We start from the raw sequence: 12849 nt of genomic DNA, 5'->3' as shown, positions 1-12849 counted from the left end.
AGTAATCATCTTATAAAGTCATTGAAAGTACTTTATTAAGAGGTGTAATCGACTACTGAGATGGTATTCAAGAAATGCGTTGTTTTATCGAACATGTCCATGCAGGAATGCATTATTCAATAGTTTTTATGTGCAACCTAATCAAGTGATTGTCATGAATTTTGCTATTGTTATATTTGACTGTTAAAATAGGGCTCCAGAATGCTAAAAGAAAATGGTATTTTGTTCTATAGAGATGAATTTGCCTACATCTTTATGTGCACTAATATCATTGGCTTATTTATTTGGGGCTAATTCACCACCTGAGTAAGTGGAAACTCTAAACACATTAGCTAGACCGAGGTTGGAATGGCTCGCTCATCACAGAACCAGGCCCCAGCAAAACAGACGACACAGTGCAGGGCAGACACTTTCATTAAAGGAATCATAAGGATAATGCACATTACTGTTTGACCAAGTCATGGTTTTAGCCTCCTAAAAAAAAGAGGACTTTTGGAGTGTGGTGACCATGTAGAATGTGCAGCTCGCACTGATGCAACCAATACATTTTGTAGCAAGTCAAAGGGTCACAAAATGTGTCTAAATGGTGACAGTCTGGAGCCCTGAGCAGGTTTGTTTCTCTTGAGTGTAAATGTGGACAAGTGTTTTTCCTGCTTAAATACGTGTGTGTGTGTGTGTGTGGGGGCGGTTTAAGCATGGACACGCATTTTTTTTGTTATGATTGAACACTTCCTGAATAGTGAAAAGAGAGATGGAAGGACGGAACAGAGAGAGAGCGAGAGGATGGGGGGGGGGGTTGTCTACATGGATATATTGAAGGAAAGACATTGTGAGCCGGAAGAGCAAGAGAGCCAGGGGGAGAGAGACAGGAGAAAGACAGGAGTGAGAAAGAAAGATAAATTAAGCCTCCTACATCAAAGGACTGGGGTGAACGAGTGGAGATGGATGGAGGAGAGGTGTGTCTGTGCGTTAGGAAGACTTAATCAGCAGGTTATATTTAGCCAGTTCAGGTGATTCCAGTAATGACACAAAGCACAGAGAAGCATATGTTTCATCCTAGGAGTGTGTGTGCGGGTGTTTGATGTGTGTTCTCTGTGAGGCCATTTGTTGAATTAGCTAGTGAGTGCTGAAGGGATTTAAAGTTAATCCCTGACTCCAGTGACAGAAAATCTCTCTTCCCCCCTTATTCCACTGAAGAACACCCACCACGCCCGTGTGTGTGTGAGCGCGTGCGTTGCATGCACAAACGCCCTCTCTGCAAACAAGGATCCTCTCTGCACACACTAATCCTGATGTGAGTTTGTGCGAGTGTGTGTAGAGGTCGCAGTAAGGCAAAATTCTTGTTCCCTGGTGTGTGTCTGTCTGTCTGTCTGTGTGCCACTCTGACAGGAACAGAGGAGGACAGGGAGGGGAGGGGCTTGGCCTGGAGAGGAAATGATGCGTAGGGTCTGGAGAACAGATAAAGGAGAGGGGGAAGGGGAGAGAAGAAATTAGTTTGTTTTTCTCTCTCTCTCTCTCTCTGTGTGTGTGTGTGTGTGTGTAAGTAGCGCTGGTCAGATAGAGATGCCATTGCAGAAAGAAGACCCACACTCACAAACACACAAGGAAGTATGTAGTGGTGGGGAGGGTTTTAGCTCTGTGTCAAGGCCTTATGTACATGTACTTCAGAGGGAAATCTGATGATTCACTCATCACAATGTACATCAATCCAGTCACCTCTCTGCCTGGACAATCTCACTGTCTTATGCTGCTATAGCTCAGCATCAAATGGCATCTGCCACAACACCTCCTTTTTAAATGGGTTTGTGTGTCTAATAACATGAGCCTGTGTAGCTAGCTAATCAAATGGTGTCTCTTCAGACAGTGCCTTTTAACTGAAACAATGAGACAAATGAAAAGAGATGAGGTGCAGTTCTCTCCATTCTGAGGTAGTAAACAGTGCATCATTCTCCACTCCCCCCTTTTTCTCTCTTGCCCTCTTTCTCTCTGAGAGGTTGTGAAGAGACACTGCTCATGACAGCTCAGTTAACATATGTGACGTAATGCGCTATTTTCGGGGACCACTTTTGGCTCGTGAACACTACTTTCAGAACTACTGGCTAAAAAAGTATACAAAAGTACCCAAGAATCTCTTTAACCGCAGCACACTCGGTCTTCTGTGTGTGTTAGCCGAAGTGTATTTGTGTGCCTGCATAGTGTGTGTGAGTGTACTCTGTGTGTGTGGTGTTAATGTGAGATGACCCCATGCTTTAAATAACCTTGTCTTCCTGTGTTAGGCAGGCCAGCGTTGACTGTTGTGTTGTTGCTGTGTAGAGTGATAGTCCCACAATCGTAGGGAAGAGAAGAATGCCAATGAGAATGCCAATTAACAATCTAACATCCTCTCTTTTCCCTGCTCCCTTCTCTTCTCTCATCTACCAGCCTCCTTCCTAACGTCCTCCTCTACCTTTCCTTCTCCTCTCCCCTAACCGCTAGTAGCCAAGGTTTCTACCTAGGCAGGGTTTTCCACCTGGTCATTGTCACCTGTGCTTCCTGGTGGATGATAAGGCCTAGTCAATCAATTTATCAGATTTCATCTTATAGTGCATCATTGACTTGATCTGTATTGCTCTGCTCCCTGTGTTTTTAGGGAAACTTGTTATTACCGTCTGTAAACCCATACTACTAGTTCTACCACTGGGGGGGGGGGGGGGGGGGGGTGCTTGTTGTTTTCTTCTCAGAGGGGTGTGCCCGACCGCATATGTGTTGTTTTGTCTCTGCAAGGTTGTTCCTGTGTCATCTCGTTAGCTGTCTATTTTAGCAGCAGTAATGCTAATTGGCTAATGCCACAGGGAGAGACGGAGACACGTACTGTGAAGGCAACGAGTCGGTTACCATGGCAACCCCAGGGCTAGTTTCTGCGAGCTGTTCAGATTGGTTCCAGATGGTGTGTGTGTGTGCGAGTGTTTTTAGTGTCAGTGATATGTAGATAATATGCAGACAGTAGATGTGTGAGATGAGACGGCTCTGTCGTAGCCGGCCGCGACCGGGAGACCCATGGGGCGGCGCACAATTGGCCCAGCGTTGTCCAGGGTAGGGGAGGGAATGTAGCTCAGTTGGTAGAGCATGGCGTTTGCAACGCCAGGGTTGTGAGTTCGATTCCCACGGGGGGCCAGTATGAAAAATAAAAAAATTATGTATGCGCTAACTGTAAGTCGCTCTGGATAAGAGCGTCTGCTAAATGACTAAAATGTAGATGATGACACTGTCACTCCCTGTCATTGTGGTCCATTTGAGGCACATTACAGACTCTGTGATAGGGAATTGGCTCAATGAGATGAGTAGAGCCATGTTCTCTTATTAAGGCGAATCCACTACAGGCCTAAGTCTCGAAGGAAAAGGGTGTGTGCGTGCATGCGGAGGTCAACTCCTACAGTTAGTTCAAAGCACATGAACACACACACACACACACATACACACTAAAAATCCAGAATTGTATAATTGATATCCTATTGTCAAAGAAACAACCCAGTGTAGGTGTGTGTGTATTCTCGCTGACGGTGTGTGTTTCTCTGTTTCAGGTTTTCTGCTGTTCAAGGATTTCTGTTTGACTGAAATCGACGAGGCCGTACCACAGCTCAAGTTCTACGAAGAGGTAAGAAACATACTCTACATGACCAAAAGTATGTGGACACCTGCTCGTCGAACATCTCATTCCAATATCATGGGCATTAATATGGAGTTGGTCCTCCCTTTGCGGCTTTATCAGCCTCCACTCTTCTGGGAAGGCTTTCCACTAGATGTTGGAACATTGCTGCGGGGACTTGCTTCCATTCAGCCACGAGCATTAGTGAGGTCGGGCACTGATTTGGGCGATTAGGCCTGGCTCGCAGTCAGCGTTCCAATTCATCCCAAAGGTGTTCGATGGGGTTGAGGTCAGAGCACTGTGCAGGCCAGTTGCGTTCTTCCACACCGATCTCGACAAAAAATTTTGTATGGACCTCGCTTTGTGCACGGGGACATTGTCATGCTGAAACAGGAACGGGCCTTCCCCAAACTGCTGCCACAAAGTTGAAAGCACAGAATTGTCTAGAATCTCATTGTATGCTGTAGCGTTAAGATTTCCCTTCACTGGAACTAAGGGGCCTTGCCCGAACCATGAAAAACAGCCCCAGACCATTATTCCTCCTCCACCAAACGTTACAGTTGGCACTATGCATTTGGGCAGGTAGCGTTCCCCTGGCATCCGCCAAACCCTGATTTGTCTGCTGGACTGCCATATGGTGAAGCGTGATTCATCACTCCAGAGAACGCATTTCCACTGCTCGAAAGTCCAATGGCGGCTAGCTATACACCACTCCAGCCGACGCTTGGCATTGCGCATGGTGATCTTACGCTTGTGTGCGGCTGCTCTGCCATGGAAACCCATTTCATGAAGCTCCCGATGAACAGTTATTGTGCTGACGTTGCTTGCAGAGGGAGTTTGGAACTCGGTAGTGAGTGTTGCAACAGAGGAGTGACGATTTTTACGCACTTAAGCACTCTGCGGTCCTGTTCTGTGAGCTTGTGTGGCCTACCACTTAGTGGCTGAGCCGTTAATGCTCTTTTGATGTTTTCACGTCACAGTAACAGCACTTACAGTTGACCGGTGCAGCTCTAGCAGGGCAGAAATTTGACGCACTGACTTGTTGGGAAGGTGGCATCCTATGACGGTGCCACGTTGAAAGTCACTGAGCTCTTCAGTAAGGCCATTCTACTGCCAATGTTTGTCTATGGAGATTGCATGGCCGTGTGCTCGATTTTATACACCTGTCAGCAACGGGTGTGGCTGAAATAGCCGAATCCACTAATTTGTGTCCACATACTTTTGTACATAGTGTCTATCGTTCAATCTGTCTGCCTCTACTCTCGCTCCTCGCTCTCTCTCACACACTCACTCACTCACGCTGGTCAGAGAGCAGGAGTCTAGTGTGTGTCCGTTGGATTTGTGGGCGTGTGAGACATTTGAGATTAGGCTAATTCCATGGTGTGTTTCAGAGGAAGTGTGTGTGTTAACCCCCTGTGTGTGTCAGATTAAGGACTATGAGAAGTTGGACTCTGAAGAGGAAAGGTTGTGCCGTAGCAGACAGATCTATGACGGATACATCATGAAGGAACTCCTCTCCTGCTCACATGTAAGGACACGTTGTCAACATGGGACATACACCAACACAGTGTAACGAACTCGCCTAACACTGTCAAACCCACGTCACCCTGAAATGTGTTATGTTCCTCTCAGGGAGGAAGTTTACATGAATACACACAATGGAAAACCCCAACTGAACTAAAACAGTTTACATGCCAAACTGCACTGGGAATTAGTCATTTATTGTCACACCGCTATATTTGTTTCATGACCCTCCTCTTTCTCTCCCTCTCCTCCACCCCCCATACTCTTGTTGATTCTCCCTTTCCCTCTGTTTTTCTCTCTCTCAGCCCTTCTCTAAGAAAGCAGTGGATCACGTTCAGACTCACCTGGCCAAGAAGCAGGTGCCTCCCTCTCTCTTCCAGGTGAGGAACACACTAACTAACTAACTCCCGTTTGTGTGTCTGTGCAGCCCCATATCAGGGATGCAAACATTTCAGCAATATTTGCCGTTTTGGTTACAAAATAGGCCATCCACGTGAAACGTGTAGATCCGAAGAAAAAAGTTAGGATGGGATGTCATATCAGAGTGAGTGCTTCGTGGGCAGGCTCTGTCATCTCTCCACGGTACAAACTGGGGGGCTGTGCGCAATGTGAGAAGTGCTGAAACTGAAAGATTCACTTTTTAGAAGCGCACATGCATAGAAATTGGTGGAATTTACCCGAAAGTCTGCTAAAGTGTGACTTTGTCCTCGTTTCTTGGCTGTTTACATAGTTTTGTTCACACTAGGTTATTTTTCAATGTTAGTTTACGTTTGATGCAACTGCTAGCCAAGAGACCTCGGAGATTCTCCGCCGTTACCACGGCAATCTCCCGCTCTTAAAGGGGCAGCTGAATTTCTATTTTCAAGTGTGTATAATGTACTTGTTATTCTCTGAAAATAAGCAAATGTTCTTGCACTTCACATGGATTTTTCTCGCGTTTCCATGTGTAAAGATGTTTTTGGGGCCCTCACCAGTTTGCATCCCTGCTACAATACCGGGTGTCGCACACACACACACACACTCTCTCTCTCACACACACACACTCACTCACTAACTCCTGTTTGTGTTCAGCCGTACATAGTGGAGATCTGTGACAGCCTGCGAGGGATGATCTTCCAGAGGTTCATAGAGAGGTGAGATTGGGGTGAGGCAGGGGGGAAAGGGGGCGGGGGGGGGAGGGGAAGGGGAGAAAGGGAAGGTGGTGGATAATGCCCAGAATAATTCGTTTCTTCATTAGCTCCAGATTTAGAAGAAAAGTACTTTAGTATCCATTTGTGTCGAAAAGGAAATGAGTTTCTCCACACTCCCACGGTCTATAGGCCAGTTACTCGTCTACCTCTCCCACCTCTAGGCTAACCACTCTCTCTTTCTCTTCATCTCTCCTCTTTTTCTCTCTCTCATCAGTGACAAGTTCACTCGTTTCTGCCAGTGGAAGAATGTGGAGCTGAACATCCATGTGAGTAACATTGCTGTGTATTATTCAGTGTGTGTGTTACTCCTGTAAGCGTCCTGATGAAAAACCTTTCCATGAACCTTCATGATAAGCTACAGTCTGAAGTGTAACCTCACCCCCCCCCCTCGCTCTCTCTCTCTCCCTCTTCATCTCTCTCGCTCTCTCTCCAGTTGACAATGAATGACTTCAGTGTCCATCGTATCATCGGTCGGGGGGGTTTCGGGGAGGTGTACGGCTGCAGGAAGGCTGACACCGGCAAGATGTGAGTAACGCAGCAACATAAATGCGTACAAGGAAAGATGGATGTAAAAGTGGAGAAAATGAACATCCACCGGACAATACATGAGGAGAGGAAAAAAGTACAAGAAGAGATCAAATATCCAACAGTAAGGTCAAAAAACATGTTCATGATTGTGTGTGTGCGTTTGTATCAGGTATGCCATGAAGTGTTTGGATAAGAAGAGGATCAAGATGAAGCAGGGAGAAACTCTGGCTCTGAACGAGAGAATTATGCTGTCACTTGTCAGCACAGGGGTACGTTCCGCACACACACACTTTTCCGTCAAGGCTCTGTGTATACATATACAGTATAGGTATATTCAAATACACAGCGCAAGGGAGTATCATTTTCAGATTGACCTATGTCTGACACTATCTAAGCACACACACAAACACGTTTCAGTCCAGAAGCTGTCTGTATATACAGTATACATGTGTATTCACATATACGGTGCAGGGGAGTATCATTTTCAGATCTACCGGTCTGTCAGATCTACCGACTCTATCTTAGCACAGACGCACTCACACAAAGCTTTATGTTGAAACTCTGTCTATATATTAACAGTACCAGTCAAAGGTTTGGACACACCTACTCATTCAAGGATCTTTCCTTATTTTTTACATTGTAGAATAATAGTGAAGACATCAAAACTATGAAATAACACACATGGAATCATGTAGAACCAAAAAAGTGTTAAACAAATCAAAATATATTTTATATTTGAGATTCTTCAAATAGCCACCCTTTGCGTTGATGACAGCTTTGTACACGCTTGGCATTCTCTTAACTAGCTTCATGAGGTAGTCACCTGGAATGCATTTCAATTAACAGGTGTGCCTTGTTAAAAGTTAATTTGTGGAATTTCTTTCCTTCTTAATGTGTTTGAGCCAATCAGTTGTGTTGTGACAAGGTAGGGGGGGGTATACAGAAGATAGCCCTATTTGGTAAAAGACCAAGTCCATATTATGGCAAGAGCAGCTCAAATAAGCAAAGAGAAACGACAGTCCATCATTACTTTAAGACATGAAGGTCCGTCAATATGGAACATTTCAAGAACTTTGAAAGTTTCTTCAAGTGCAGCCGCAAAAACCATCAAGCGCTATGATGAAACTGGCTGTCATGAGGACCGCCACAGGAATGGAAGACCCAGAGTTACCTCTGAAGCAGAGGATAAATTCATTAGTGTTCACCAGCCTCAGAAACTGCAGCCCAAATAAATGCTTCACACAGTTCAAGTCACAGACACATCTCAACATCAACTGTTCAGAGGGGACTGTGTGAATCAGGCCTTCATGGTCGAATTGCTGCAAAGAAATCACTACTAAAGGACACCAATAAGAAGAAGAGACCTGCTTGGGCCAAGAAACATGAGCAATGGACATTAGACCGGTGGAAATGTGTCCTTTGGTCTGGAGTCCAAATTGGAGAATTTTGGTTCCATCCACCGTGTCTTTGTGAGACGCGGTGTGGGTGAACAGATGATCTCCGCATGTGTAGTTCCCACCTTAAAGCATGGAGGAGGAGGTGTTATAGTGTGGGGGTGCTTTGCTGGTGACACTGTCTGTGATTTATTTAGAATTCAAGGCACACTTAACCAGAATGGCTACCACAGCATTCAGCAGCGATGTGCCATCCCATCTGTTTTGGGCTTAGTGGGACTATCATTTGTTTTTCAACAGGACAATAACCCAACACACCTCCAGGCTGTGTAAGGGCTATTTTACCAAGAAGGAGAGTGATGGAGTGCTGCATCAGATGACCTTGTCTCCACCCAATTGAGATGTTTTGGGATGAGTCGGACCGCAGAGTGAAGGAAAAGCAGCCAACAAGTGCTAAGCATATGTGGGAACTCCTTCAAGACTGTTGGAAAAGCATTCCAGGTGAAGCTGGTTGAGAGAATGCCAAGAGTGCGCAAAGCTGTCATCAAGGCAAAGGGTGGCTATTTGAAAAATCTCAAATATTTTGATTTGTATAACACTTTTTTGGTTGCTACATGATTCCATAGTTTTGATGTCTTCACTATTATTCTACAATGTAGAAAATAGTAAAAATAAAGAAAAACCCTTGAATGAGTAGCTGTGTCCAAACTTTTGACTGGTACTGTATGTATGTATGTATGAGGGGGGGAAAAGTATTTGATCCCCTGCTGATTTTGTACGTTTGCCCACTGACAAAGAAATTATCAGTCTATAATTTTAATGGTAGGTTTATTTGAACAGTGAGAGACATAATAACAACAACAAAATCCAGAAAAACGCATGTCTAAAATGTTATAAATTGATTTGCATTTTAATTAGGGAAATAAGTATTTTACCCCCTCTCAATCAGAAAGATTTCTGGCTCCCAGGTGTCTTTTATACAGGTAACGAGCTGAGATTAGGAGCACACTCTTAAAGGGAGTGCTCCTAATCTCAGCTTGTTACCTGTATAAAAGACACCTGTCCACAGAAGCAATCAATCAATCAGATTCCAAACTCTCCACCATGGCCAAGACCAAAGAGCTCTCCAAGGATGTCAGGGACAAGATTGTAGACCTACACAAGGCTGGAATGGGCTACAAGACCATCGCCAAGCAGCTTGGTGAGAAGGTGACAACAGTTGGTGCGATTATTCGCAAATGGAAGAAACACAAATGAACTGTCAATCTCCCTCGGCCTGGGGCTCCATGCAAGATCTCACCTCGTGGAGTTGCAATGATCATGAGAACGGTGAAGAATCAGCCGAGAACTACACGGGAGGATCTTGTCAATGATCTCAAGGCAGCTGGGACCATAGTCACCAAGAAAACAATTGGTAACACACTACACCGTGAAGGACTGAAATCCTGCAGCGCCCGCAAGGTCCCCCTGCTCAAGAAAGCACATATACATGCCCGTCTGAAGTTTGCCAATGAACATCTGAATGATTCAGAGGAGAACTGGGTGAAAGTGTTGTGGTCAGATGAGACCAAAATTGAGCTCTTTGGCATCAACTCAACTCGCTGTGTTTGGAGGAGGAGGAATGCTGCCTATGACCCCAAGAACACCATCCCCACCGTCAAACATGGAGGTGGAAACATTATGCTTTGGGGGTGTTTTTCTGCTAAGGGGACAGGACAACTTCACCGCATCAAAGGGACGATGGACGGGGCCATGTACCGTCAAATCTTGGGTGAGAACCTCCTTCCCTCAGCCAGGGCATTGAAAATGGGTCGTGGATGGGTATTCCAGCATGACAATGACCCAAAACACACGGCCAAGGCAACAAAGGAGTGGCTCAAGAAGAAGCACATTAAGGTCCTGGAGTGGCCTAGCCAGTCTCCAGACCTTAATCCCATAGAAAATCTGTGGAGGGAGCTGAAGGTTTGAGTTGCCAAACGTCAGCCTCGAAACCGTAATGACTTGGAGAAGATCTGCAAAGAGGAGTGGGACAAAATCTCTCCTGAGATGTGTGCAAACCTGGTGGCCAACTACAAGAAACGTCTGACCTCTGTGATTGCCAACAAGGGTTTTGCTACCAAGTACTAAGTAATGTTTTGCCGAGGGGTCAAATAATTATTTCCCTCATTAAAATGCAAATCAATTTATAACATTTTTGACATGCGTTTTTCTGGATTTTTTTGTTGTTATTCTGTCTCTCACTGTTCAAATAAACCTACCATTAAAATTATAGACTGATCATTTCTTTGTCAGTGGGCAAACGTACAAAATCAGCAGGGGATCAAATACTTTTTTCCCTCACTGTATGTATGTATATATATGTATATTCACATGCACAGCGCAAACATTTTCAAATTGACCTATGTCTGACATTTTCTAAGCACATAAAAAAAAAACATCTATCTATTCCCTCTTTCTCTCCCTCCACCCCTCCCTCTCTCTCTAGGACTGTCCGTTCATAGTGTGCATGACGTATGCTTTCCACACACCAGACAAACTCTGCTTCATTCTGGACCTGATGAACGGTAAGGTTCTTGACCACTTGCCTGCCGGGTTCTGGAAGGTGAAAGGTCACAACTGGTTCTACCAGTCAGCATGAAGAGTGTCATTGTAGAGGTCTGTCCCACTGAGCACTCCTCCACTTTGAATTGAGGAGCCTGTGAAGTACACTCTCACACAGAATGGGACAGGGCATCACTGATGGCTCTCTGCGCTCTCTGGCTTGTCCTATGGTTAAGTAGGCTACATCTGCAGCTCCAGGCAGTCTCCAATGGATTCAGAGTCTGCAAGTGGTAGCACACTGGTCTGGGTTAACAGTCTGTTTTATCATTCTACTCCTTGCAACTCCTTGTCATGCTAAACATAGCATATGACACGAAGTATCAGGAGTGGGATGTTAGCTAAACAGACTGGTACCCAGACCCAGTAACACACACACACACTGACAATGGGTCATATTTAGACAGCAGTTAACACTCTCACACTTTTCTACTTGGCCCATCCCAATTAGAATACAGCTCCAAACGTTCAGTAGGAGATCAGTGTGTGTGTGTGTGTGTCTCTGGGGTAATCTTCCATGGATCCTCGTTCGCCCTCCGGAGTAGATCACCAGGAGTTCATTTAATAGATCATATTGATCAAGTCATAACTCTTTATTGGGTCATGCCGACTGTCACACGCTGAAAGATGTGTTGGAGGACTGGTATTAACTGTGTGTGTGTGTGTGTGTGTGTAGGAGGGGACCTGCACTACCACCTGTCTCAGCATGGTGTGTTCAGTGAGAAGGAGATGCGTTTCTACGCAGCAGAGATCATCCTGGGACTAGAACACATGCACAACCGCTTCGTAGTCTACAGAGACCTCAAGGTAGGACACCATACTCCATACCTCCCCTTTATCACCTCCCCCCGCTCTCCATCTCTCTTGCTCTTCCTCTCTCTCTCTCTCGCTCTTCCTCTCGCTTTTCCTCTCTCTCTCTCGCTCTTCCTCTCTCTCTCTCGCTCTTCCTCTCTCTCGCTCTCTCTTCCTCGCTCTTTCTCATGCTCTTCCTCTCTCTCTCTCTCTTATGTGCTCTCTTAATGTGTTCCTCTCTGGTGTTGTTGAGTTCTCCTATTGATTCCCATGGATTGAGTATTCAGGAGTCACGAGCGGACATTGACGACACACCCAATCAATGAGCACATTCTAAGAACTGTTAACGGATACAAATCAATATTTCACATTTCTAGTTTGGCCTGGTCGCCGTTAGTAACAGTGTTGAGGTATGGCGTGTGTACATAATCAGATAGCAGCTTTGCAACTAGAGATAAACACATCTATCACACGCACTCTTCTTAGGAAAAATATAGCTTATACAAGCACAGTTTGTTGGTGTGCGCGCGAGTGTGTATGGGCGCGCGTGTGTTTGTGCTTCTAGATTTAGTAGCTAGTGTCTGGGCCAAATGGCTGAAGATAAGCAGGATAGAAAGAGAGATGCAGCGACACTTCCAATTTAAGTCTTTTCACCATGTCAGTTGATCACGTTTCAAACAGAAGTGCTGCTACTCTACTCTAGATCTGATGATATTGGACTTGTTGGCGTCTCTGAGCTAACTCTCCCTGGCGTTATTTCAAGGCCTTGTTTTTATACAAATATTTTCTACTTTGTTGTTAGATGTTAATAACCTCGCTTTCCCGCTCTCTTCTCTCACTCCCCCTTTCTCTCGCCCCCCCCCCCCCCAGCCTGCTAACATCCTATTGGATGAGCATGGTCACGTGCGTATCTCAGACCTGGGTCTGGCCTGTGACTTCTCCAAGAAGAAACCTCACGCCAGCGTGTAAGTACCGTACCCTGTGTGTTTGTGTGGCATTACTGCAGTGTGTGTTACTAACAAAGTGTTCTGGTATATTGCAGTGGTACCCATGGGTACATGGCCCCGGAGGTGCTTCAGAAGGGTACGGCGTACGACAGTAGCGCTGACTGGTTCTCACTGGGCTGCATGCTCTTCAAACTGCTCCGAGGGTAAGAACACACGCACTCTTCTTTTCATCCCCACCTCTATTCCTTCAT

At 45.5% G+C, this 12849-nt stretch overlaps 1 protein-coding gene across 1 annotated transcript in view; it reads left to right on the top strand.

Moving 5' to 3' along the window:
* The window catches only part of LOC311100295 (G protein-coupled receptor kinase 3), a 46340-nt gene that overhangs the window by 22923 nt on the left and 10568 nt on the right, over positions 1-12849 (top strand). The window contains exons 3-13 of the mRNA XM_084141157.1: positions 3561-3634; positions 5052-5153; positions 5455-5529; positions 6221-6282; positions 6554-6605; positions 6773-6864; positions 7037-7136; positions 10747-10825; positions 11536-11666; positions 12522-12616; positions 12694-12801. Of these exons, the coding sequence (XP_083997283.1) occupies positions 3561-3634; positions 5052-5153; positions 5455-5529; positions 6221-6282; positions 6554-6605; positions 6773-6864; positions 7037-7136; positions 10747-10825; positions 11536-11666; positions 12522-12616; positions 12694-12801 (970 nt within the window). The remainder of the gene's footprint in view (positions 1-3560; positions 3635-5051; positions 5154-5454; positions 5530-6220; positions 6283-6553; positions 6606-6772; positions 6865-7036; positions 7137-10746; positions 10826-11535; positions 11667-12521; positions 12617-12693; positions 12802-12849) is intronic.

Source organism: Coregonus lavaretus, assembly GCF_964263955.1.
Source record: "Coregonus lavaretus genome assembly, chromosome: 24".
Classification (NCBI taxonomy): Eukaryota; Metazoa; Chordata; class Actinopteri; order Salmoniformes; family Salmonidae; genus Coregonus; species Coregonus lavaretus.
The sequence above is the reverse complement of the archived record's forward strand: the minus strand, read 5'-3'. Positions and strand labels throughout refer to the sequence as shown.